The sequence below is a fragment of the Vitis vinifera genome, chromosome 1 (assembly GCF_030704535.1).
Source record: "Vitis vinifera cultivar Pinot Noir 40024 chromosome 1, ASM3070453v1".
NCBI classification, from domain to species: domain Eukaryota; kingdom Viridiplantae; phylum Streptophyta; class Magnoliopsida; order Vitales; family Vitaceae; genus Vitis; species Vitis vinifera.
Window position 1 is genome coordinate 9,131,471 of NC_081805.1, and position 26,240 is coordinate 9,157,710.

Sequence of the window (26,240 nt, forward strand, 5' to 3'; positions counted from 1 at the left end):
ATAACTTGCTTGATCCTAAAAATCTGTATTTACCCGCCTGCAAATGGCTGGTACAAAGGTTCCATCTATATTTAATGAATCCCAGCAAGGAAAATCTTTAACCTAAAAAAACCGCAAAGAGAGAGAGGGAGGGAGAGCGGACAAACAATGAAAAAAAGACAAAAGAATGATAGGATTAAACTACACTTTTTTTTTTCTTTTTACAATGGTATGTACACGAATGAGGACTTCAGTCTTCAGAAGATGACTCCAGTCTTCAGAAGACCTGACTCTGATTCTCTCTAGTTCTGATGATAACTGTACCAAAATTGCCAGCAAATACATTCCTTTGCCTCCATAAAACTACGCCAATGGACTCTGCTTTGCTATCCAACAACCCATGTTAGTGTGTGTCAGCCTTGCTTCTTATGTACACAGAGAGGCTGCATGGCAGCAATTTATCTGATGCCATCGAACTTTGTTCTTTTAACCTATTGACCAGAAGACATTACAATGATATTAGAATGTAGCTTTCACATTTAAAAAAATGAGTCTCTTACTATCTTCATACTTGATGTGCCAGTGAGATAAATAAGTCATCCTGTCTGAGCTCAACTGCCTCAGTCTTTCCTTTTCTTGCTTGATTTGCTTCTAGGTTTGGGCCTGTCAGTTGAATCCGAATTGGATGTTTTTTGAATTGTCCTGCTGTTGGATTTTGGATTACTGGTGGGATTTGGATAGATGGGCAACTTTTTGTCTGACTCACTGCCCAGCTTTTCAATTTCTGTGGAACTACATCCAGGCAAGGGCCCATCATAAACAATGGCAGCATCAAGGGTGTATATGCGGAGAGCAAGGGACGAAATATTAGATATCTTGGCTGCAGCTGAGAGTGATGACCAATACCACCACCCATTCCTCAAGTACTCGGTCTTAATCATGTTCTCTAGTATAATTGTTGACTGAACCATCTGAAAGAACAAGAACAGCTTAATTCATCTATATCCACTCATAAACCCTAGGGGAATCATCATTTTCAATGCAAACATCTTTTCTATCACAAAAAAAAAAAAAAAAGAAAGAAAGAAAAGAGAAAAAAACAGGTAATATGCTTTTTTGCAGTCTGACAGGAACAAAAATGTTAGAAGTACCCTTTAAGTTAACATACAGACATGACAAGGGGGGTGTTGGTAAATGTGATGACATACTTCTATTAAACACTCATTTTTCCACAAAAGTTTTAACTTAAACCTCTATAAACACTGGTTATCATCATGTAATCTAGTATGATAAAGGTGCATGAACAGGATCATAGAATCATGCTCTAGTATAACCCATGTTGGCTAAGAAACCAAATCCAGTTTACAAATTGTTCTAGAAGATAAAAGATAACAGCAAAAAAATAAATAAGAAAAAAACAAAAAGAAAGAGAAATCACTACAACATGCAAAACATCCAATCTAGTCTGTATGAGCAAATCAATCATAACACAGGGCATGTCTAATAATGGAAATGGATTCTTAGCATGACCATTGGTATAAACAAAAGGGGAGTTGGAGAGCTCCACTAAATGATGCATGGCAGTTGCTGGTCAGGAAGCTTGGGAAAAGGTTCTTCAATGAAGTCAAATTTTTTTGTGGACCATTAGTCAGTTCTAACTGAACCTAACTCCTGAAAATTTTTGAACCAATATTGACAAATAAACAATTAAAACTTGAAGGAGATATAAAACTAACCTGAAATATTGACACGGCAGATTTAACAAATGCACGCCATGCACATCTTCTTTCCAAACTAGCATTTGAAGGCTTTACTGCTTCTTCAGGTAGTGCAGCATCCATATCAAGCAGATCAATCTTAAGCTTCCTCAGAAATTGAGAAGCCCAGCCCTCTAGTGGTTTCAATGAAGATTCATTAATGATGCAGCAATTACCCAAACCCCCTTCTGAAGTTTGATTTGTACTAGAGGACTGATCTCTTCCATTTATACAATTCAATCTCAATTTTTCAGTTTCTAAAAATGCTTCACCAATGCCATCCATAGAGCATCTTCTGGTAGAATCATTGGAAGGATGATAATACTTTATACCGGCTGCCATATTCCTTTCTGGACCTTGTTGGAGTTGATTTTCCATAATCAAGGACTTCTTATGTGGATTAACCTCATTTTCCCTGGCCAGCAACATTAGCGTGGGGTCATTAAGATAGTAAGGAGATGTGTTTGGTAGAAATGATGGGATCCCATTTGAACCAATAAGCCCTATCTCTCGCACCAATTCCTTATTAGAGCTTTTAACAATGAACTTCGTACTGATCTCCTCAATATCAAATGGGCATATCAACTCCTTGTCAAAATTAATCAACCCAGAGACAGTCTCATGCTTTTCACTTTTTGATGCTCCAATCATTCCTAGATCATCAGAGTGCTCCTGCAAGGCATCAGTGTTCATCATCATCTTACCCTTCCCAGATTCATCATTCACCATGCTGTTTTCAGAGGCAGAAGCACCTGAACTACAGATTCTATCATCATGACCCTTCAGTTCCTCACTGGTGGAAAATGATTGATGACAAGTGAGGCAATGTTTTCTGGAAGGCCATATAGGCTCAAGGCATTCACACCTATGCATTCTTTGTTCACACCTTACTAATGAGTTTGGGCATCTCTTCTTTGGGATGTCAGTGGCTTCTAGCTCCATGCAAGGGCCATACTTCTTCTCCAGGATAGTCCCAGCCCTGGTCTTAAGATAATCAAGAGTTCTTTCGCTATTTTTGGTCTTTGAGGAAGTTGGTTGCTCATCCTTAACATAACTTTTAGCTTTGTTGGAGTCCTTATATTTGGTTCTCTGCCACTGCAAAATAGATTCCAACAGCTCTCTCTCTCTTGGCTCATTATCTCTCAGCCATTGAATGAGTTCTTCAATTTCATCATTGGATTGACAAGAAACCCATGGAAAAGACATGGGGATGCTGTACTCCTGGTCATGCATGTGCCGGTTGGAAATATTAAATTCCCTTGAGCTAAATTTTTTTTCTCTGCCACATGGAAAAGAGCCCCTTAGAGTGGAATTGTTAGCTAGTGTGTCTTCATGCTCTTTTGCTTCACCTCCCCTCAGCCCTGCCATCATACTCCCATCAATAACTACCCATGGAGATGTACCTGCCCTGGAAAAAACCCAGTACAGGCGCCCAGCAGAATCTTTTCCCAAAAACTCCTTCCGCATGGACACCTTCAGAAGTTGTGATTCTAAGCTTGCAATTGAATCCTGCAAAACAGAAATCTCATTCTTCAGGGAATCTGCCTCCTGGTTGTAGGCTTGTGATTCAATTGCAACAGGTTGACCAATGCCATTATGGTCTAGTAACATATTTTCTGAGTTCACATGCATAGCATGTACATGCTCAGAAATATTGGTTCTAATGGCATCAAACAAAATACCACGTTGCAAAATTTCACTAGGCAGCACAGAACCATTATCATCATCCTTTTCTGACTCCAGTTTGCTGTTAAAGTTACTCCTGGAATCATTTCCTTCACCCGAGTTAATTTTCTGGCTCTGGGGAGTAAACAGAGGTAGCTTGTTTAAACTGCTGAAGTCATCTTTTCTAAAGAAAGGAGTACTAGAAAAATGATTCTCATGTGGTACACTGTTATCCTTGGCCAAGTGCTGATATTTCATTTGATCATCAGTATCAGGAGTCTTCATACTCAGATCTCTACTAGTAGCATGGTGTTTCTCCAAAAAGCCTTTTGCATTGAACCAGTATGGTGGTTTATTGAAATCATTTTGCTCATTCTCCTGCTGACCATCCTCTAATGATACCAGATTACTGGGGAAGGATGCAAAATAGTTGCTTTTATTAAGAGGCTGCACCATCAATTTACTATAGTTTTTAAGCATCATAGCCACTGCTTCTGTTCCAGCTTCGCCACCAACCCCATCAAGCCCAACTGAGTTGGCTTTTTCCACTTTCACAGCTAGGATTTCTTCCCTCAATTTCAGGTTTCTCCGCTCTAAAGAGAGTGTACGTAATTTCTGCTGCAAATCAGCTGATAAAGAGGCACATTGCTCTAGGTGTTCACGAATGATAGCAGAGTTCAGCACTTCCTCACAGAAAAACTTTAGGAGGAATACTCTCTGCATCAAATATAAAAGCAGACTTAGTTAAGAATGGAAAGCATAAAAATCACAAACTTGGAGAAATCCAAGACATGCTCCTCAGTGGTATTTATTACATGGCAAGCATGGGTGAACTAATAATAGAGAATGGGTTAAGGAGAGCTAGTGGCACAGCCTGAGGATGTACACTATCCTAATAAATGAGGGCTCTAGAAAATATTCAGATCTACAAAAGAGATTGGATTGAGACATTTCTGCATGATAGAGAACAGAAAATTTTGATGGAAACAGAAGAAATGGGAGCAGTGTCATTAGGCTAGCCATGGAGGTGGTCATCAGGGGAATCCCTGCACAGGAAGAAGGGCAGGCCACTTATTTTATCTGCAACAGAAGGGTGGGAAATGGAGCAGCTCGCTGTTTAGATAGGTATGCACTGAGGTTGGAGGAATACTTATTTTAGTTAAAAGGTCGGTGATGACTAGTTGTTCCTTCATAGGCCTTATCTTTTAATTGATTCAAGCTCTAGAACTCGAGCTCTTATTTAGATGAAAGCAAGGGAGGTATCAAATCAACATAAAATTTCATAGATGCAACCAGATCACTCAGAATTCAAGTTGGCATGTGGCAGTGAGAAGTGACAAATGAAGGGGCACATGGACAAACCTCCTCTATGCTCAACTCGCAATACTCTTTTATTTCCATTATAGTTGCCAAATGGGTCAGAGTTTCCAGATATGTGCGAGTAAACTCTCCCTGATATCTCTTTCTTCGGCATCGGCTAAAGACCTCAGCACTTCGTGATGTGCCCTGACTGAGACGCTGAGCAGCAACACAAGAAGGACAATACCAGTTTCCTTCAGGAATTCTAGCAAGAGGGGGGTTTAAGCAATATGTATGGTACTCAGAATCACAAGCATCACACAATAAAACATTGTCATCATCTTTATCTACACCACACACTTTGCAGAGGCCCTCATCCCAGGGAGCTTTGGGAATCTCATCTGCACATGCAATGGTATCTTCAAGCTCTTTCTTGGCCTCAGCATTTAAAAATTCAACATTTGCATAACTCATAAATTTCTGGACGAGGGTGAGAACCTGCATCAGAAAATAATATTGTTCCTCAAACTACAAAGAAAACATGTTAAAGTATATGATATTAAAGGACATTTGATGACTAAACAAATGCCTAGCTATGTTTTCAACCGTATAGCATGGCCCTAATTTTGAGCTGTCAGTAATTCAAGACCCTAAAAATATCCTTTAAAACATATTAAAGCAAATCGTGCACCCTTATGCCTTCAATTTGCTATGTGCCTGGAAAAGAGAAGGACAAGAAAACGACTCAAGGTGCAAGGTGCCAATCAACCCAAGTAAGCACACAGTTGAGGCCCACATACTGTTGGACAGAGTTAGTCAAGGAGTCCAACATGTCAGACACAGACCTAATTAAGGATCTAGCAGATTAAGAGAGATACAATCATCAAGGTAGGTTTTTTCCTTTTTCAGCCCCCTTTTTTTTTCTGGAAAATCAAGCAGACACAGGTATTGGAGATGATCCAATGCAAACAACTTTTAAAAGGTAAGACCAATTTTCATTGTTCTGAACATGAGACCCATGATTATCATGCTTGGAAAATTGGAAGTCAGTTAAGATGTGATTGCTCGGTGGATCATTCTATCACAACAGTTATAAAAATGAAAGAGTTGAAGAGGTAACTAAAGAAGGAAAGGGAAATGGTAGGGCCAACTAACCTCTTTTGAATACAATGATTCAAAATCTTTAGATAATGCTTCAGCCAAACTGATGTCATCAGAATCCCTATAAGCAATGCATATATTGTGCCAAACCTGCCAAAAGAATAAGAATTGGTGATCTTGACATTTCTGTTCATTCTCTACATAAACCATCATCACAAACTGTCCATTAAGCTATTAAAGTGTAGCTACAGGTCATAACAGAGAGAAATTAATACAAGGGAAATAGCATTTGGTGGTTTATTTATTTACTTATTATTTTTTGCAGAGGGATGGATTGAGAAAAGGGAACAGCATAAGAAAATAAACAAATCTAAAATTGGTGAGAAGTAATAAAGAAAATTTCATCAGAAGTTCTCAAAATTGAGAGTGCCAAGTGAAATCTCCATTAACAATAATTACACAAAAGGAATCACATTGAACACCATCTATCTATCTATCTTTGGTGAGAAGTAACAAAGAAAATTTCATAAGAAGTTCTCAAAATTGAGAGCTCCAAGTGAAATTTCCATTAACAAATGGAAAGGAAAATGTAATTACACAAAAGGAATCACATTGAACACTACATAGATATAAATTGGTACTATACTGGGAAGAAAGGATCAGAAAACTAGTTAAGCTACATGCTACAAACACAAAACTAGATAGATAGATAAAGAAAGGATCAGAAAACTTGTTAAGCTACATGCTACAAATACAAAACTAGATAGATGGATAGATGGATCATGCTTTGATATCCTTTGAAGCTCAATCTAAGAGCACCATTTTGTCTACACATGTATTTATTTAGATTCCATTTGGAACATAGAAAGCATGAGGAAAAGGGCAGGATAATGAAAAAGGTAAGGAAAGGAAAAGGAAAAGGAAGAAAAATAAAAATTAAGTACGATCTCAATGGATTTGTCTTGGATTATTTCCCAATTTTATTTCACTTGCATATGGAGAATAGAGAATACGAAAATATATAAACACTTAAATAATTTTCATTATATTTTATTTTCCTTTTTTTCCATGGAACTCCAAATAAAGTACACATTTGTACCTATTTTTTCCCATTCCCTGGTACTTACACAAAGGTTCACAGGTACTGCTGTAACAGGATTCAAGTGGAAAAGCAATGAATTAACTTTCAATTTAAATCTCATTTTCCAGTGGTCTAGTTGAGTCAAGGAAAACATTTACCAAGTAAAGATGTGAATGACTATGTAGTTTTGTTGAGAACCATTAAGAGATAATTGATTGGCAGGATTAGATTTTTCAGAGGAGTATTTGATTCAACAAGGAGGGGCCCTTATCTGGTAGGATGGTAACTTTGTAAGGCTGTCAAGAATGTAACATGGGCGTGTCTTGTCAGAAAATGCCTAACAGTAGCACTGTTTTACATAACACTCAGAACTAGGACCTACAAGGTGATGGCCTCATTTTGAATTCATGAAGATCAAAAAACAAATGAATGTATTAGTGCAAATGAGAGATGTAATTCAAGCTCAAGGGGTCAAAAGGATAAGAGAATTGTACAAAAAATGACTTCAAGTAGTTGGAATAACACTTTGTTGAGTTGAAAAGATGGAGCTGAACAGAGTTACACAGTAGTAAAGAAAAGAAGGGATTTTCAACCTGCAGGGCCCCAATAGGAGGATAGTAAGTCCATTAAGATTCACCTGCCATGGGATTCAAGCCTCATAAAAACTTAGACTTAATAATTTTTCTTGAGCATGAATATGCATGTGAACTCTTAATATTTTTCCTGTTATATAGGAGTAGTATTAATTTCTCTATCTTCTTAAGGCTATCATTCTATGAGTGGAATTAACACAATTAGTTTGAAAAAAATGATTTAAAAAAAAAGTATTTTTAGCTTTAAAAAAATAAAATAAAATTGAAACCTGACAGCATGTTTAGTTGGGGTGGGGTTATTGATGAAAGAAAGAGGTAATCTATATGCTAATCTATATGCAAGGAACTGAATTCAAATGTTCTAGAAATATCAGATGCTCAGATGCACACTATGCCAAAAAAAAACAACAATCTAAAACACCTCTAAAATCAGAAGTGTCTAATTATATTCTGTCCAAAATTTTTTTAGCATTTTTTCACCATTATTGATGATAAGAAGTTGAACAAATTGATAGGGTAAAATAAATGTTAGAATCCAACCCTGATTTTCTTTAATTCCCATGCTCTGAATGTCTGGAAATTGTCTTCTCATGACAAATCCATGTTTCATTCAGATGCTTGAAAATCTACTCAAGCATGCAGTGTGCATTTAAGTCTATATCTGGATCAATTTACTGAACAGTTGACATAGTGAAGACAGTGCTTTGCAGGCATATACATGCACAGGTAAGAAGAGGTTAATGGACATGCCACAAATAGGACTGGTGAAACCTTTTAACCATAGAACACAAGTGAAGGCTGCCAGTTAAAGAAAACCATAACAAAGCATACCTCCTGGACATCCTCGAGGAAGGCTTCATTTGATCCACCATACGCTCCAACGGCCAATCTCAGATCAATGGTCCTGAAATCTAATGGACGGGATACCATTGCAGGAAATCCAAGAAGTCCCTTATCGTCGTTATCATTTGGATCCATAATTCTTCCCAGCAAATTACAGAAAACTTTTTCTTTATCTGTAGAAGCAACACGACGTAGAACAGTTCTGCATTGTTTCATTATGAGATCAGAAGCAGAACGAACACGCTTCCCTTTCCTTTTCTTGTCAGGTCTCCTTTGAACATTTCCACTGTGGACATCTGCCAGCAATGCGATAACAGCTTTCTGTACTCAATCAACAGGAACCAGTCTTGAGTCCAGCTGTTGGCTTACTATAAGGAAATTGTTTACTTAGAGAAACTAGGGAGATAAATTTAACAACCACAAGAATACTAATAAAGAGCACCCATTTGGTATGTCTTGAAGAATTTATTCTTTCCTAGAGAGAACCTATTTAATTTATTCTAATAAAGAATTACTCTAAGATACACAAATAATTACCTTTCGGTATCTAAAAACTAAGATGTACTTGCAGTTTGGAGATATGTATAAACAATGAACTATCTGTTAATGTAATAAAGGTATCAACATTGTTATCTTATTGCCAAAAGAGTATAAATGCTATTTAGATCATTTTTTTATCATTATTTTATATCTTGACTTATCTATGCTATACAGAAAAATGAATGCTAAGATTCTCTCTGCTCCATCCTTTACAGGTATATTGAAACAACTACCAATAAAAGTCTAAGCCAAATTGATTACCTTTAAAATTCTTACTCAAATCAATTATCTTAAAGCACATTGTTAACACTCCATCTCTCTTCAAACTGCCAAAGTTTTCTAAATTTCCCTTTTTTCCCCTTCAATTCAAATTCAAAGGTGTTTTATAGTCAGGAGGCTCAAATTTCCAGAAAAGCATGAAATAAAGAAAGGGATACATATTTTCTATTCAAGAGAGACACCCTAAGTCAGATTATGAGGAATGAACCAACCTAACATATGTATTAACAAGTTAAGATTTCTATAAAAGTTGCAGATGAAACTTAAACATTTGGTTGCATCATTCAAAACAAAAGTATTTGACTGAGTTGCTTTACTATGTTGCAAATACAGACTGCACAATAATCGATGTGTTGAATTTTCTTTCTTTAAGTCAAGGATAGAAAATAAGAGAAGGTTGCACTAGCGGCCACATGTACCAAATGTCATCCAAAGCATGGTTTGGGGTTGTGTCAAGGGAACCACCCAATGTAGGTGAAATTGGGGCTGTTCGGGAAGCTGAGAATCATGCTAATGTAGAACTTACTTAACTGAATATACCTGAGAAAATCTATTAAGTTAATTTAAAACAGTAGAAGGAAATGGAGAATTGTTCTACTTCAGAAACTACGACCAGCCCACTTTAAGCACATACTCCATTGGGCCACTGAAAAAAGTCCCATAAAGGAGATAAATATGCCTAAAAAAATTAAACATGCACTTGCCCCCTGAATCTATTAGGTGATTTATGGAATTATTTCTTGTTTTAAAATACTAAAATTATCAACTAAAATAAGCACCTTGGTAGGCCCTGATGCGTTGCCCTTGTAAACTTCTTTGCTGATTGAGTGCTTCAATATCTTCTTTGCCCATTCTGGTGGATCATTGTCTAAAGCATCATAGACACACTTCCTAATTCTGGCTCCCACATTTGTGGGCAGCTTTCTCACAGGTTCTAACACTTGAGCCCACTTTGGAATTTCACCATCATTCAACTCAGCAGTTTTGTAAGCACCAACTGCATCAGATTTGATGCAATCTATTCTCAGAATGTCATTTTTACTCTTCACTGAACCAAAGATTTTGATTGTAGCCTCTGCAAGCAGCTGAGAATCACAAAAATTAGTACACCTTCATTCACTTAACCATAGTACACTAGATTTGAGAATCGTGAAACCACCAACATATAAAACAGGTTTTACAAGTGCAATCCTGTAGAAGGAAACGGTGAAAATTTAACTGGTACATCACAAATAGAATTTGAGGGCAACTCAGTTCATACTAAAGAAAAATACAAGAACATAGCAGGAGATGGGCAATACTGCTTTAGTTTACATGAAATGAGGAAATATAAAAGAAAACAGCACCAAAAATTATGAAACAAGTGAATAGAAAGCAAAAACAACAGTCTTTTCTGCACATGTAATACAGAGACCAAGGTAAGAGAGAAGAGATGAAATGAAATATAACAAGCAGAAGCTTTTTGATAGTGGAGTAGGATTTAGCACTTCAGTATTGTATTTTGTATAGTGTTGGTAGGTCTGCATTGTTTGATGCTCTCAGTAACTTTCCCATAATCTCTATAATCTATAAACCAAGAAAACCCAACAATTAACTCACGAAACTAACATGTCACACTTGGAATGTCCCTCTCATATTCCCAATGCTAAATTAAGAACCAAAAAACAACAATTAACTTAGATTAGATTAACAGACTAATCATTAATATTCCATGCCTAACCCATGAATCATAAGATATTAGAAAAGCTAATGGAAATAACAGGCAGACCAAAATGATTGGGCACAAATGATAAGTGTAACATCACTCCTTCAAACATTAAGAAGAATTTTTACCTTTTGAACCTTAACAAGATAAGAAATTAGTCCACTATTATACAAAGATTAAAGGAATAAAAATCAAACTTACCAGTGCATCCGCTTCCATTCCAGCCACTCCTGTAAGTGAACCACAAAGTGTCCCGCCATCACCTTGTAGGCAACGAAACACTTTCCAACCCTCGCGGCTATTAATTTCTGCACAGTCAAATTTCCCCTCCAAGGATGAGATGGTTAAAATGTATCTCCGAGCTAATTCTGGCCAAGTAAGTTCATTAATTGGGAGCTTGTCAACCTTCATTTTCTTAACAGGAATTAAGTTATCTGCATCTTTCTTCCTTCCCCGTCTAGATTTAGACTCTCCAGCATCAAAATTAGGGTCAGCAAAAGCAGCAACCTTGGATAGCAATTCACCTACCAGAACTTTCAGCAGTGCGCTGTGAGCCTTAGTCAAAGCTACCCCAATAAATCTGCCATAGTTATGAGATGCCAATCTAGCTTGAGAAGCTTCTCTCTTAGACTCTGTTTCCATTGTATTTAATGCTTGTGCATTCTTCCCAGAAACACCTGATGCAGAAGCACTGCATAGAGACAAGTTACATCCATTTGTGCCATCACTTCTACACAAATCTCTACCACCCTGTGTTCCATTTTCTTTGTTTTCTAGTGAATTTAAACCATCAAAGCATGGGTCCAAAAGTTCCTCTTCAAGCTCTTCAAATGATATAGGTTCCTCCAGCCCCAAAACCTCGGAGAACCGCCATAATGACTCCCAAATCTGAACATATAGAACAACAATGGTCAGAATAAGAAACCTAGCAACAAGAATATTCCATTGCAACGCTTCAACTAAAGTATGATACTTAAAATTAGTAACATTTCCATACCTGAAGAACATCACCAATCAAATCGGCAGGAAGTGTTAAGCTTAATGGCTTTCCAGGAGGACAGCAATCCCTTATGACAGGGCTTTCAACCACCTGTTTCCTAGGTCTTTTACATTTGAATAAATTACCTGCTTTTTCCCCACCTTGCACCTCACTCTTCCTTTTTGCAAGAAGAAACCCACTTCTAAATGTTTGTGGTGTTGAATTGTGAGTTCTTCTATTCAGAAATTCATATTCTGAACAGGCATGAACCCCAGGAAGATGTTCTATGATTTCTTGTACAAATTCAACATCCAGTCCAAATCTGTCTTGGTCTAACCATTTTATCAATGCGTCACAAGAAGTATCAAGCACGCTGTCATTCTGAATACAACACGGAATGTTAATAGGACCACAAAAATTGCAAAACTTGGCTAATGACCCAATAGATGCTGCTGCATCAGCATTCAAGGTTGCATATGGTGTCCATATTTGATCTAGATCATGCTTGCAACAAAACTGGAGAACACCTGTCTGCTTGTATGCTTCACAGCATGCATGCACCACAGTCTGAGATACCTTACTCCATGCTGAAGATGATGAGCTTGCTTCTACTAGAAACTCACCAATATTATCCTCCACCCTTAAATTACTCAGCACAAGTTTTCCAGAACTTTGTAGAAGGCGGCAATTGGATTCTGTTTGTGAACTACTCTTTGTTTGAACATCACAATCTTCATTCAAACCATTCTGAGAACATGATAAAACATCATAATCAAGATTTGGAGGGTCATTCTCTGAGAATATCATCTGAATACTGGAATCATCATCATCATCCATACCAAAAGAAGCTGAATTGTCACTTCCCACTTTGTTTTTAACATCATTTTGGGTAAAGTTTGGCATCGATAAAACTGTTGATGCATTAATAATGGGCTGCATGGAGCATGGAAATCTTCGAACCTTGAAAACTGGACCAGAATCACCGTCATCCAAGACATCACATACAAAAAAAGAGCCAGTAATCTTATCATGCCAGCTGGATTTATAACCTACAGGCCATATCAGGCTAGAATTATGATATGAAGGTCGTGAGTCAATCTTCCCCAGAGAGAGAATATAGAAATCTTCGAACTGAACTGGAAATTCATTCTGAAACGACAATCAAATGAGGCATCATATTCAGGAACACGCTGAAAGAATTAATCTCAATTATACAAATATAAGTTTAATAGTTCAAAATGGAAATAGAAGCAGATCACTTTTGAGTGAATGGACACTCTGAGAAAGAATGAGAAACATTGAATTTGATTGATACAACTTATAAAACTTGGAACAAATAGAAAAGCACAAAATTGGAACCATTCATTTTACAGATACACATTAAGAGAGGTGGGGAATGGGGGGAGAGACGGTGAGGAGAGAGAGAATGTGACATGATACAATCATGTATGTGTGAACTTACATTAGCATACTGGAAGTCGCACCCACCCATTTCCTCGGGTTCAGCCGCTGTAACCCTTAAATTGTTTCTGAATTTGTAGTGCTGAAAATCATCAACCTCCCTGCCAGACAAGATCTCCGCATTAAAACTGGTTCTAAAATTTTCTTGACTGTGTTTAAAGTAACTGGATCTTGAAAGATTTGAGGATTCATTTCTACTTCTGCAAAAATGGAATCCTTTATGTCAGCTTCTACAGAATGGCAGTCTGACACCAACCCAGAGTGACAGGCAAAGTCAAAAATCAACTCAAACCTATTCCAATCAAGGCAACAGAAGACAGCAAAGGTAGGTATTGCCTCTGATTCGACAATAAATAAATTCCACATGCCAACCATCCTCTAGTACACCTTGCTTTTCAGAAATAAATTCTCTGAGAGCTTGCAAAAACATCTAATTTCTATTCTCAATTGGTATTTTTAGGGCAGTGTTATCACTAGGCCAAAGTCTTCCTCTAAGGAGAGAGCTTGGAACTGTTTCATTCAGATTTCTACCAAAGTTCAGTCTATGCTGCCTTATATCCTCAAAAGGTAGTTCAGGAATGTGGGCTACTACCAGATGCTTTATGAAGACCAAATCCATTACCTATATTTAACAAATTTGAACATCTCACTTGGGCATTAAATGAGTTGCCAATAGAAGTATTATGCACAGTGTGCATCCTACAAGCCACATAAGCATCAACTATTTTAGGAGGTATATCTTAAGCAATATACATAACCATACATACATACAGACATACATACATATATATAGTTGTAACTCAAGCTCAAAGTGCAAATCCAACAATTAATCGATAGTAGCAATTTGTTTATGCATCTACATGTTCATATATCATGCCATAATCTATGCATAGAATGCTGTAAAACTTATATATATATATATATATATATATATATAGTTGTGGCTCAAAGTGCAAATCCAACAATTAAGATGAGCAATCAACTGCCAATTCAATGGGTATCACATCCTGAAATGATTATCAACAGTAGTAATTTGTTTATGCATCTACATGTTCATATATCATGCCATAATCTATACATAGTGCGCTGTAAAGTGTAAAACTACAAAGATATATCAATGAGACTGAGGATGACAGGAAAACGTTCGCTTGAGGTTACCCTGTTTTTAAACAATAACTCAATAAATGAGAAATTTAGAGAGAGAAAAGGTCATCACAAGGTCACCAGTGACTGAGCGAAAAGCACATTATAATTCAAGACATCTACATTGATGGGCTATGAGAAATTAAAATATAAACAAGAAGATATATTAGCATCATCTACATGCACAAGAGAAAACAATGATGCATTTAGTGTTATGATTTGTGGCATTTGCAAGCATATATTTATGGCATTTTGCATTGAATTATTTACCTAGAGATCACTAAACATGGTGTGTGGAAGTGAAAAGTTGGTGTAAGATAATGGCTTAGGAGATTGATACGTGGCAACATTTTGTACAACCAATATATGTTTCTTGAATTATTTACCCAAAAGTCTCCCTAGGATGATTCGCCCAACCAACAAAAACACAACACATATTGGAGTGACAAAAAAGAGTATTAAATCATGACATTTATCCTAGCAAATAAAAAATGATGCGTGAATTAATTAAAAAAATCTATATTTAAGGAATTTAAATGACCGTTATAATTTCAACATCATCAAGTTAAATAGGAGAATTTAGAGGCAATTTATTCTTCATTAAGCATGATTCCTCTGCTCCCTCTTCCAAACCTTCAACAACAACAACAACATCCACACCCCCAGGCCAACAGCCACCTCAGAACCACCACTCAAAAACCTTGTCCCAACACACACACACACACAGAACCCTTGATGCCACTGTGACTTAGATGGGGTAAATGCAAAGATAAAGGACTAAAATGACAATATTTTGGTGGTAATGTGCTTCTAGAAAATCTAATGACACTATGGGAAACATACTACTGAGGTTAATGAAACCAACTAGGCTTAATGAGTGTAATATCAAGCAACCAACAAACTCTGAATGCTTACAAGGGTATTTAAAATGAGTAAAGAAGAGATATATGCTTTTCAAGAACCTAGTAGGCTATTCTCATCTTCCTACAGCCAGGAGTGAGCTTTATGTTCCCCCAGCTGGAACAAAAAGATACTCAGCACTACTGGCAAAGGAGAGAGGGAAATTAGCTCTGCTAATGTTGGAAAGGGGAATAACTAAATTGAGGATGCAAGAAAAAGCTAGGATGTGTGTGTGAGTGTGTGTGTGTGAGAGAGAGAGAGAGAGAGAGAGAGAGAGAGAGAGAGAGATCATGCAGCTATTGTTAAAACTTGATAGAGATTTCTCAGAAAGAGAAGATCTGTCCCCTAAATATGTAGTCTTCCCAGTGGAAGAAGTTGTCATTACAACATGGAACTTGTTATTTGACACGGATCAAGTAGCATTGTTCGGCACATACCATTTCATGGTTATCTGGCTAGAATGAAGCAACACCTGTTTGCCACAAACTATCCGCATTCGTACAAAAAATACAGGTAGACTTCTAGAATCAGGTGCAACGGTAGTTTGGAGCTGGGAAGTTAGCAATAACAGTGCTACGCATCCCACGTGTTCTCTGTACGATACTCAGCACATGATAGAAGCAGTGGTTGTATCCTACCAGGCACATTGTGGCATGGCATCCAACACGTGCTGGGGGAACATTCCCTGTACACAACTTTAGTGAGAAAAGATGAGAGAGACAACACCCAGTATCTTACAAGGCACGTTGTTATGACATCCAGCAAGTGCTTTTGGTTTTGGGGGGAGGCATCATCCTCTATTCAGTCTGTCATAATTGGAAGGCATGATTGTGATAACTAACCCTATGGCTAAAACATCCAGAAAATAAGGAACTTCAACTTCTGTCCCAATAATTCAGGAAATCTTAGTCAACGTCCACATAAGGACGGTGTCCCACATTTGTAGGTGCATAATGTTGTTACTTGTTACATCGACTCTATCCAACTGGTAAATAAAAGCAATGTCATTATAGCTGATCCATTCACTCACAATGACTGTTTTATTTGTGCAGTTGCATGACACTTGGAAAATGGCAATGTTGTATACTGCAAGCGATGTTTAAACCCCAAGACACTTCTCATCACACCAAAAATGGAAAGAAAAAAAAAAAATCCTCTATGGCACATGGACATGTGAGTGGATTTATGCGACAAACACCGTTAGTAGTTCGTTATTCCTTGAGCACTTGGATGTTATCCGAAAAGGCATCATACCATTACATGCATAAAATAACAACTCTTAAAATCAAGATTTTGTAAATGAAAAGGAGAACTTCAAAAGTACTACAAAATCCACTCAAGGAGAAACACAAATGAAAAGACAATATCAAGAAATGGAACAAAAGGGCCATAGCTTCCTTCCTACCTAAAGGAATCAGCATACGGTTCAGTGCATGAATGACGCAAAATATTAACAAATGAAATATCTTCAAGAACCAGCTAAGTACTTGCAGCGGCAGAACTAATTGCCATTAGGAAATACCTCCCAAACAATGTCCAATGGAACACTATATGACACGAGGACAAAAGCCCTAGACATTATTGACAGTAAAATCGAAATAGAATTGGCCATACTTATTCTGAGAAACAAATCCATGCAACCGAATGTGTTCTACAACAAATAAAGCAACCGATAACGAAAATTTCAAACTTGAGCAGAATAAACCTCATATAAACTGAAATTCACGAAACCAAGAGAAAGACCAATCGAATTTCACCTAGAATTCTGCAATTCCTCGCTCCCATCGCCCTCCTCATCACTCGGCGGCATCGCATTGATATCGAAGAGGCGATTCCGCTCCGGTACTCTTCCACTACTTCCACCATTTCCATTTCCATTTCCCGTACATCTTGTACACATCCATTGCCCAGCCCTAACAGCTTCTAGTTGTCTCGTATCCAAACATTGCGCGCCGCAGCCGCCACAGCCGCCGCAGACAACCGCGGGAGTTTCGACTTTGGCTCTTCCGCCGCATGCAGGAGCGGAAACTTCAGCGGAAGTGGAGGGAGCGGCGGTTTCGGGAATCGTATGGTGACGAGGGGAAGGTAAAGGAATTTCGTTAAGATCGAAGCTGTAGTGGGTTCGCCGGGAGGGTTGAGAGGTGGAGGTGGAGGCGGAGGCGGAGGCGGAGGCGGAGTCTGAGTCCATGGGCGGTGGAAGTGAAGATCAGCAGGCAGAGAAGTGGTGGTCGGGGTTGGGAGGTGTGAGGAGCATTTCACTTTTGCGAAACGCTCGTTTTTCTCCTTTTTTGGAAGGGTCGAAGCGAGGAAGAAGAAGATGGGAAGGGGTGTTTTTCGGGGGGTGGTGAGAGGAAATGACCAAAGAGGACACAACGAGACTGGAATCTATCTACGTGACGTGAAGAATCGAAGTGGGTTTTGCAGTTTCGTTTCGGGTGTCGAATTACGTTAATGCCCTACAGTCCTAAAGTTGTCTGCCCAACCGACAGCTAAGACACTCCCATGCAATCACACTGCCACGCACGCTCCCTTCTTCAACTACTTTTCTTCAGATCTTCTTGCCTTCGGGCTTCTCCCCTCCCCCTCCCCCCTGACGGTGCTGGAGGACTGACGTGGACTTTCTAGAGTTTTGTCCACGCTGGACTCATGCAACACCTCTTCATACCATTAAAAATTTTAAATTTAGGTTAACTATTATAATTATTCTGCCGAAAATATAAATAAATCCTTTAAAATATGAATATTCTGCCCAAAATATAAATAAATGCGAGGAATGAAAGTCACGTGATGTTCACGTGCTTAAATCTCACGTCTAATCAGCCCTTTTAACTTTTCTGGCTTCTATCACTAACAAAAATAATATATATTATTTTTTTATTTAGGAGTGAAAAAAAAAACCATCAAGTTAATCTTATGCTTGTACGTGACTTTATACCTATGAGATTATATTCATTAAATTTGTGTGATCAATTTCTGACTAAAACCAATAATAATAACATTTATTTATATTTTGAACATAGTATGAGATCGACAGATTAAAAATTTAGAAATATATTAACACAAAAAATCATAAAATTAATTGTCGAAGACTTTTTTCTAATCATTATTTACATTTGTTGTTAGCTATAAGTCAAGCGTTTAAGCACATAAAAAAGGTTCTTTTGTGCTGACCTTCCTCCATGGAGCAAAACCAAAGGCAGCATCCCAGCTACAGACCAAGGGGCTACACCATTGAAAGCGACAGTCCCATATCAGAATTCAGATACCAAAAGCAACATAGTGGCTATGCATTTATGGCCAGGCCAATCCATCATCAGTTCAAGATTCAGTGGAGGCCCAGAAACCCATCTACCACCACACCATTTGCTCAAGGCCCTAAATATACTTCCATTAAGAAATTGATTGGACTTATCCTTGTTGGTCTAAACCTGTAAAATCATGCTTTCAGTAAGAGAATACTGAAAAAGAAAATGGAGACAGGGAGAATACACTAACAGAGAGAAACCAACAATTGCTGAAAATAAAGAAAAAGAAGAGAGAATCCAGTCAACAACATGTGGTTTCACGTGTTCACCTACATTCCAACAACCTTTATCTCATGTCAGACTATCCCTCCCCTGACAACTCACCTGAACTGAACAAAAGGAAAAGTAGGGAAACTGCTTCTGGGAATCATCATCTTTTCATTCTTAGCAACCATGACTTTTATGTAAATAAGAGTGAAAAAACACCGACATCGAACCAACTTGAAGAAGAACAAGTAGAAGAATATGGGAAATGTTCCACACAAAATGTGTTTCAAATGTCAGACTTCAAATCTGTATGAAGTAAATTTGATGCTGGAACTAAGAGAAGCCATAGAAGTGAAGGTTGAATTTGATTTAGGAATCCAATGGATGAATTTGTCACCAAATAGACATCTGAGGAGCACCTGCCAAGACATTGGAGTGACTGCACAGAATAGATCAACTTTCAACAACTGCATATTTCACCATACAATGCAAAAGAAACAATAGTGTTAACTGTTGTATAAATTACAAGGTTTTGTTGATTTGCACCACCAGAAGGGCAATTCATTGTTGAATCCTAATTTTGGTTGCCACCACGCAGAAGGTCTGGAGGGAAATCAATGCCAAACAAGATGATTAAATATCATATGACCCAGAACCAAGCAACAATTGAACCAATAGCAAGGCCAACAACTAAGAACAGTACAATCACAATGCCTGCAGTCTCAGCATGCTGTAATTGGACAGCTTTAGGAGCCAAAATCATCAACACACTCGTTAAGTAGCCATTGGTAAGTCCCAGAAGACAAGTCAGTACTGTCACCGGAATCTCTGTTCGGAAGAATTCGGGGCCATGCAAGCAAACTAAGAAGAGAGGATAAAACAATAATCTTGCAATGCAAGCGCTAATTGCAATCTTTGCATTCTCAAGGAGGTATACTGCTGTTAGAGACTTGCCAACCAAGTCAAACACATTGTAGCCAGCAATGAGGAGGATTGGGTACCAGTCCTTGAGGACCTTGGAATGCACATCCTCTGTGATATATCCTGGAAATATTGACAAAGTGACAACATAGATGAGGAGGATGCCAAACCCATACCACTTGACTCTCCCTAATATATCCCATAAGGTTGCTCCCCATACAGCTGCTGTCAAGGAACCTTTCTCTTCTTTCTCCTCATTAACTGCCTGTGCCTTTAGATTTCTATAGTACTTAATAACTGGAAGCCTGTGCGCCACATTGTAAAAGACAATGCATACTGCCATAACGACAATACTCACTGAAAAATACAGGATTGCACTTCTTCTCAGGCCCTGGGTATCTTGTGAAAACACAGCCTTGGTGAAGATCCTTAGAAATGAAACAAGCACCCCTGCAGTCAACAATTCAAAAATTAAAATTTTTCTCTTGCTGAGCTGCTCAAGCAAGCACAACTTATGTCTTATATGGAAGTCTATGATCAAAAGAAATCAGCATAAAATTTAAGAAATCAACACCAAGCCCGCTGAACTGACTAGAAATTATTCCTACGGTAGACATTGTTTAAAGCTTTGACGATACTATATGAAGTACTTAATCAAATCCAACTTTTGAGCTCTGGAGTGTAGAACCGAACCAAGTTATCAGTTAGAAGAAAATAAGTCCACCACCCTTCAAATTTCTTCAAACTCGTCAAAATTGTAACCAAGTTACATGTAATGGATCTAGCTAGAAATCCTACAAAATTAAGATAACTTCCCTCGATACCACGTGGTTTTCTCATGCAATTTATTTCCCTCAACTCATTTGATGCTTAGGGAAAAATAACAAAATTGAGATAGCTAAAAGGAAATGTAACAAAAAATACGCCTTTTCCCTTGAACTAATGGCTTTCTTGTACAATCACCAAATATTAGTACATTGAGAACTATCCATACATATGTTGTAGAATCTTTTCTTCAGTTTTTCTCTCTCTGCTTCTTTTAGAATCCAAGCACCGCCCATGGTTAAAGCTTCCTTTCCCACTCCCATCAATTAATGCAGACTCAAAAGAGCCTGTGCTTTGGGCTACAAGGATCGTCGTTGGTTTAACTATTTTTTAGCATACTATCTAAGGACTAAGGAAAGGGAAAAAAATGCTAAGAAAAATTATTTTTTCATGTTTAATTGCACTAAAAAATAAAATCAAATAAAATTAAAATTAGGGTTATTTGATTAAAATGCCATCTCAAAACCCAATTTTTAAAATTTAACCTCCCACCATTTTTTGACATCATTTGGACAAAAATGCCCTTATTATTTTCTTGTAAAAATTATAATTTCTTTTAAAACCTACATGTAAATACTTAAAGTAGAAAAGAGAATTCATGTTAAAAATAGGTTACTTTTTCCAGAAAAAACATGGGAATGGTTAGATTTTTTATTTGGGGATTATTTCACCCCTTTTAATCAAATATTTCTTAAAATGAGGTAAAAACTTATGCATTTTCAAAATGTTTAGTCTTTATATATAAGAGTTAAAATAAGTGAAATAAGTTCGAACTAGCATATAAAAATAATTAATTGAATTGAATTTTTTTTTCCTTCCTTTTTCTTTGGTTATGCTTGTTCTCTCCTTTTTCTTTTTCTCACATTTTCCCATAAATTTTCTGGGACCAAACATAGCCTAAATGTTCAATCAATGGCAACTAAGTTGGTTGAAAGAATGAAATGAAATCAAGGAGAGAAATGCTCAGATGAAGACTCATGTCCACGGTCACAGGAAAGATATTCAAATTGGAAAGTGGGAACCAATAAATCAACAATACAAATCCTAGATATACTACAGTGAAGATCAATATAAGAATTCATGATAACAAATTATATGCAAAGTCCCAATTGAAATGAAAACACAAAAAACTGAAAAACCTAATTTCAATAAGGGAACCATCGTGTTTTCAAAATTTGCATACCGGAGGCTGCAGTTCCGGCGACGACGGCTTGCATGTACCGCTCCGGCATCTCACCGGCGGACCCGATGACCCCGCCCTGTACCAATGCATCGCCCAAACCCGAAAGTCCAACGGCCGCAACAGTCACATAAAAGCCCGAATAGAGCCCTGTCTGGCCCTTTATGTACACAACATCCATTATCGGAACCACGAGAAGACCGACGATGAAGATGGCCATGCCGATGTTGATGCGGACGAAGGCGTCTGACTTGTGGGTGTAGGCGATAATAAGGAGGAGGCAGAAGAGAGCGACCACCATGTAAACGACGGCGAAGATGCGATCGACGCTGACATCTGGATAGAGGTAGGAGAAGTAATCGACGGCGGTGATGAAGGCGTTCCAGGGAAGGAGGAAACCGGCGCCCAGGGTAAAGTAGATGATGTAGGCAAAGTGGTAAGAATCTTTAGGAATCTTGCAAGGAGATCCAGTGGAGGTAGTGGTGAGGAGGCGGGAAGATTCGGTATCTTCGCCGGAGATGCCCATTAGAAGATGCCGATGACCCTGCTTCCACCTTTTTTCGGGGAAGCAGTAGCTGTTGAAGCAAGGCAATTATTTCCAAACGGTGTCGTTTTATAATCCATCTCCGCCAGGTTATACATCCACGACCCATCAATCAATTAATATTTGCCCGGCGTTTATTAATGAAAATTCTCTTAATCTATTTGTTACAGTAATTAATTAAGATTTTCAAAAATAGAATATTTGAAAATGAAGGGGAAAGTAGAAATATTTATAAAATGAAATAGTAATGGAGTTGCTTTGGAATTGGGGTCACACGGTGTATTTGATTAAACTTTTGTATTTGACTGATTTTTTAAGTGGATTGCCATTATCGGCGTATCAAAACGGGACCCACCAACCTCCTAAAAACTGTTTATATAGACAAAACTTGGTTTTTATTTTATTTCTTTCTTTGGGCAAAACCACGTGAGTTCTTTTATATATATATATATATAAACACATACTTTATATCCACGTGAAGATGCTCCTTTAAAATAACGATTTTGTTATCAATTTTAAAAACATAATTATATTAAAATCTCATTTTGAAAGGATGGATGATTTTATGCCAATGGTTGCTTTTCATATAAGCAACCCATTGTGTATATATTATTCGCTTTAATTTTAAAGGGTGTTTTTACCATTTTAAAATATATTTATATAATAAAAAAAATCACCCTTATATAATGTCATAAATTTTTTCATCTATATAAAATATCATAAATACCTTAATACCTCTGTCTTTATTGTTTTTTATAGGATTGATTTTGATAATATTTATAACGACTCATATTCAATTATGTAGATATTGTCTATTTTTAGGCTCAAAAGGATTCTCATGACTCTAAAATAAGTTTACAAAATTAAAAAAGGTCTATATATATATATAACCCGAGTAACTTTATCTTTTTTCTGATGTGGGATATTACAAATTTCACAACATTTGAAAAAACTATTTTTTTTTTTATAATCTCGTTGTTTAGCATAAAAAACTAATTAAGAATTATTTAAGACACCATGATATTCTTGAAGCTCACAAAACTAAGATTGATGTGCTAAAAGAAAAGAGGACTAAATCTTCTTAAAAAAAAATCAGATTTCTTGTGTCCCAATTTTGCATGAATCGAACAATTCGATCCACTCTCCCTATTCTTTCATTCAAAGAGGCCTAAATAAGAGATTAACACCACCCACTTCTTTCATTTAAAGAGGCCAAGTAAAAGCCCAACCCAAATCACCACTTAATGGGCTACCCCCGTTGAATACACAAACTACACATGGCATGAGTGAGTTATGAATATAAGGACCTCTTTTTTCTTATCCTTATCATATGGGGATTCATGATTTTAAGTATAAGAAAAATCGATGAAAGTAAAATCCAACTGAGCAAAGGACATAACCAACCACTTAACAACACATGTACTTTGTTGCCTAGTGTAACAAACAAGAAAATCCATATGCGTCTCTAAAAAGATTTATAATATTAAATAAAAATAACATAAATATTTCATAAAATTATAAAATTAGTTATAATTAAATAATTAAAGTTTCTTTCATTTTGAATATATTCACATTTAAATATTATACATATTTCATTTAATAAAATTTAAATTATTAATATATTTATATTTTTATATGACAATATGAAATATAAAAAATAAATATTATTGATTTGTAATTTATTTATATATATTTTAAATTTTTTAATTTTAATAATATATAAATTAGATATTTATAATATTATCGAGTTTGATGACATTATCCATTCAACTACAACTTAACCATTAGTCTGATAATTAAATTATGAAGTTATAACTTTTTCAATTCGATGACTGGTCTTGTTAGAGTTAACAAGTTGGATGGGTGCCCGACTCAATCCATTTCAACTAAATAAAAGATTCAAAGGGAAGTAGTTTATAGGAGTTGAAACTCCACCCCAATAAAAAAAAACTAAAAAATAAAATAAAATTGATTTATCTCTCTTTTTATTTTTCTCTCAAAATGAAAATCTGATAGAAAAAGTTATCCTAAAAAAAGGTGAACCATTTTTTGTACCATAAAACAAAATGATTATGATTGTAAATATGATTCTATTTATGACTTAGAATGAAAAATTGAATTGTAAAATAACTATTTTTTTTTTTTTTATCTTATGCATTTTAAAATGGTAATCGGATGTTTTCTGATTTTGAAAACATTGTTTATTTAAAAAGTAAAAAAAAAGTCATAAATATAAAAAGAAAAAACCTAAAGTGCAAAAGGAAAGTATTCTCAAAATATTTTATTCCTTCTGTTTAAGGGCATGGTCTAGAAGGTAAAGAAAAAGCATAAATTGACAACTTAAAAAAATAGAAAATGAAAACTAAAAATTATGCTCATATTAAAATGTCATTTTAGATAGACCATTTTATTTTAAATAAAAAATAAAAGATAAAAGCAAGTATATTTATTAGCAAGAAATTGTTTTTTGAAAATATGGATTTTGAATATAATTTCTTTTTTTCTAAAAAGATTATTCTACATGTAAAATCATTTTTTCAAAATGACAATTTTAAAAATATTGTATTTTTATAAAATAATTTTTTTAAAAAATAATGTTACCTTAATAAAAAATCATACTAAACTTTTACCTGTATCTCGAGACGTGGAATATAACGGTACCAAGGGTAAAATAAAAAAATAAAAAAATAAAAAATAAAAATTTTGAATCATGGTAAACAGTTCATGGGCACCTGAGCCCCATGACAATGTGGCGAGTTGTCATGAGCTCGTCTTAATTTTCATTCTCAGCAGGAAAAAAAAGGTTAATGTTAAGAAAAAAAAGAAGTTAAATGGCAGGACCGGAAAAATATAGGAAATTCACATAACTACTCATTTATTATTTTAATTTTTTTTTTAAAAATTAAATATTTTTAAGCATAAATATTATAATTTTTTATAATTTATTTTCATAAAAAAATTATCTTATATATTATAAATAAATTATAATAATAGTTGGTTTGATAAAAAGTTTTAAAATTGTTATAATTTATTTATTTGCATAGATACAAATTTTAAGATGTTTTTTTTTTCAATTAAGACTTATCAATAAATTACTTTAATTATAAATAAATCATTTTAAACTATTAGGATTTGATGACTTGAATTTTATTTGGTTCAACTTGAAAAGCTTGCAGTACAACATATATGGTGAAACTATAATTTATGAGATTTTTTTCGGCCTGATCCCTTCGCTATCACCCTAGTTCTTGTTAGGGATGTGGTAGCTTTATCCCCACAGTATTGATCTACTTTGTTAATTACTCTTATATACATACATACATACACACATACATACACGTGATAATGTATAGTTTTAAGATTATGATGATTATGTTTCTATTGTATTCCCTGACAACTTTCTCTTCAACTTTTTTCATATATTCATATATATATATATATATATATATATATATATATATATATATATATACATACATACGCACACATGATGATGTATAGTTTTAAGACTGTGATGATTATGTTTCTATTGTATTCATTCACAATTTTTTCTTCAAATTTTCCTTTTTGTACTAAGCTTTTGCTTTTCCTCTACTTGTGGTTTTTCCGATATGTATGTAATTTACAAGAGAATGAATTAGTCATGTTCATTTAGCATGACTCAACCTCACACATCACCCAATTCAACGTGTTTATTAAGCAAGTCACACTAGTCATGTTGTGTTAATGGGTATTATTTTTCGTGTAGGCTCAGGCTTAAGCAGCTAAGCTTCATTTGGGTGTTAATTAAATAGGTGTGAACTTTTGTGTTTTGGGCCTTTTTGTATTTTTAAGATAGTTTTGGATGCTTGGCCTATCTCGTGTGATGGGATTTTGCTACATTGGGGCTTAATTCTTAAGACAAAGACATGCTTTTCTCATAAGCTTCAATTC

At 36.0% G+C, this 26,240-nt stretch overlaps 2 protein-coding genes across 5 annotated transcripts; both read right to left on the minus strand.

The window, feature by feature from the left end:
• Window positions 1-148: 148 nt before the first annotated feature.
• LOC100258715 (methyl-CpG-binding domain-containing protein 9) lies at window positions 149-18,964 on the minus strand. Of its 4 annotated transcripts, none has more exons than XM_010655059.3 (12): window positions 18,497-18,964; window positions 17,083-17,982; window positions 13,284-13,383; window positions 11,840-12,970; window positions 11,044-11,730; window positions 9,917-10,222; window positions 8,307-8,639; window positions 5,856-5,951; window positions 4,764-5,198; window positions 1,716-4,118; window positions 551-950; window positions 149-470 (listed from the first exon to the last, which is right to left on the minus strand). In XM_010655059.3, the coding sequence occupies exons 2-11, from the start codon at window positions 17,511-17,513 to the stop codon at window positions 600-602; spliced, it is 6,273 nt and encodes a 2,090-aa protein (XP_010653361.1). In that variant the 5' UTR covers window positions 17,514-17,982; window positions 18,497-18,964; the 3' UTR covers window positions 149-470; window positions 551-599. The 4 variants fall into 4 exon arrangements, with proteins under 4 accessions (XP_010653361.1, XP_059596081.1, XP_019075886.1 ...); XM_059740098.1 differs by having other exon boundaries at window positions 13,284-13,482; XM_019220341.2 differs by lacking the exon at window positions 17,083-17,982.
• Window positions 18,965-19,286: 322 nt separating this feature from the next.
• LOC100250206 (equilibrative nucleotide transporter 1) lies at window positions 19,287-22,449 on the minus strand. Its single transcript, XM_002263251.5, has 2 exons — window positions 21,767-22,449; window positions 19,287-20,208 (listed from the first exon to the last, which is right to left on the minus strand). Exons 1-2 carry the CDS (start codon window positions 22,287-22,289, stop codon window positions 19,478-19,480), a joined length of 1,254 nt encoding a protein of 417 aa, XP_002263287.1. The 5' UTR covers window positions 22,290-22,449; the 3' UTR covers window positions 19,287-19,477.
• Between the last annotated feature and the right edge of the window lie 3,791 nt (window positions 22,450-26,240).

Coding starts and splice junctions, on each gene's coding strand:
- LOC100258715 (XM_059740098.1), bottom strand. CDS start 17,513: ATGGACTCAGACTCCGCCTCCGCCTCCGCCTCCGCCTCCACCTCCACC. Junction 12,971..13,283: donor GCGACTTCCAGTATGCTAAT/GTAAGTTCACAC, acceptor TTGTCGTTTCAG/AATGAATTTCCAGTTCAGTT. Junction 8,640..9,916: donor ACGCATCAGGGCCTACCAAG/GTGCTTATTTTA, acceptor GATTGAGTACAG/AAAGCTGTTATCGCATTGCT.
- LOC100250206 (XM_002263251.5), bottom strand. CDS start 22,289: ATGGGCATCTCCGGCGAAGATACCGAATCTTCCCGCCTCCTCACCACT. Junction 20,209..21,766: donor CGCCGGAACTGCAGCCTCCG/GTATGCAAATTT, acceptor TGTTGACTGCAG/GGGTGCTTGTTTCATTTCTA.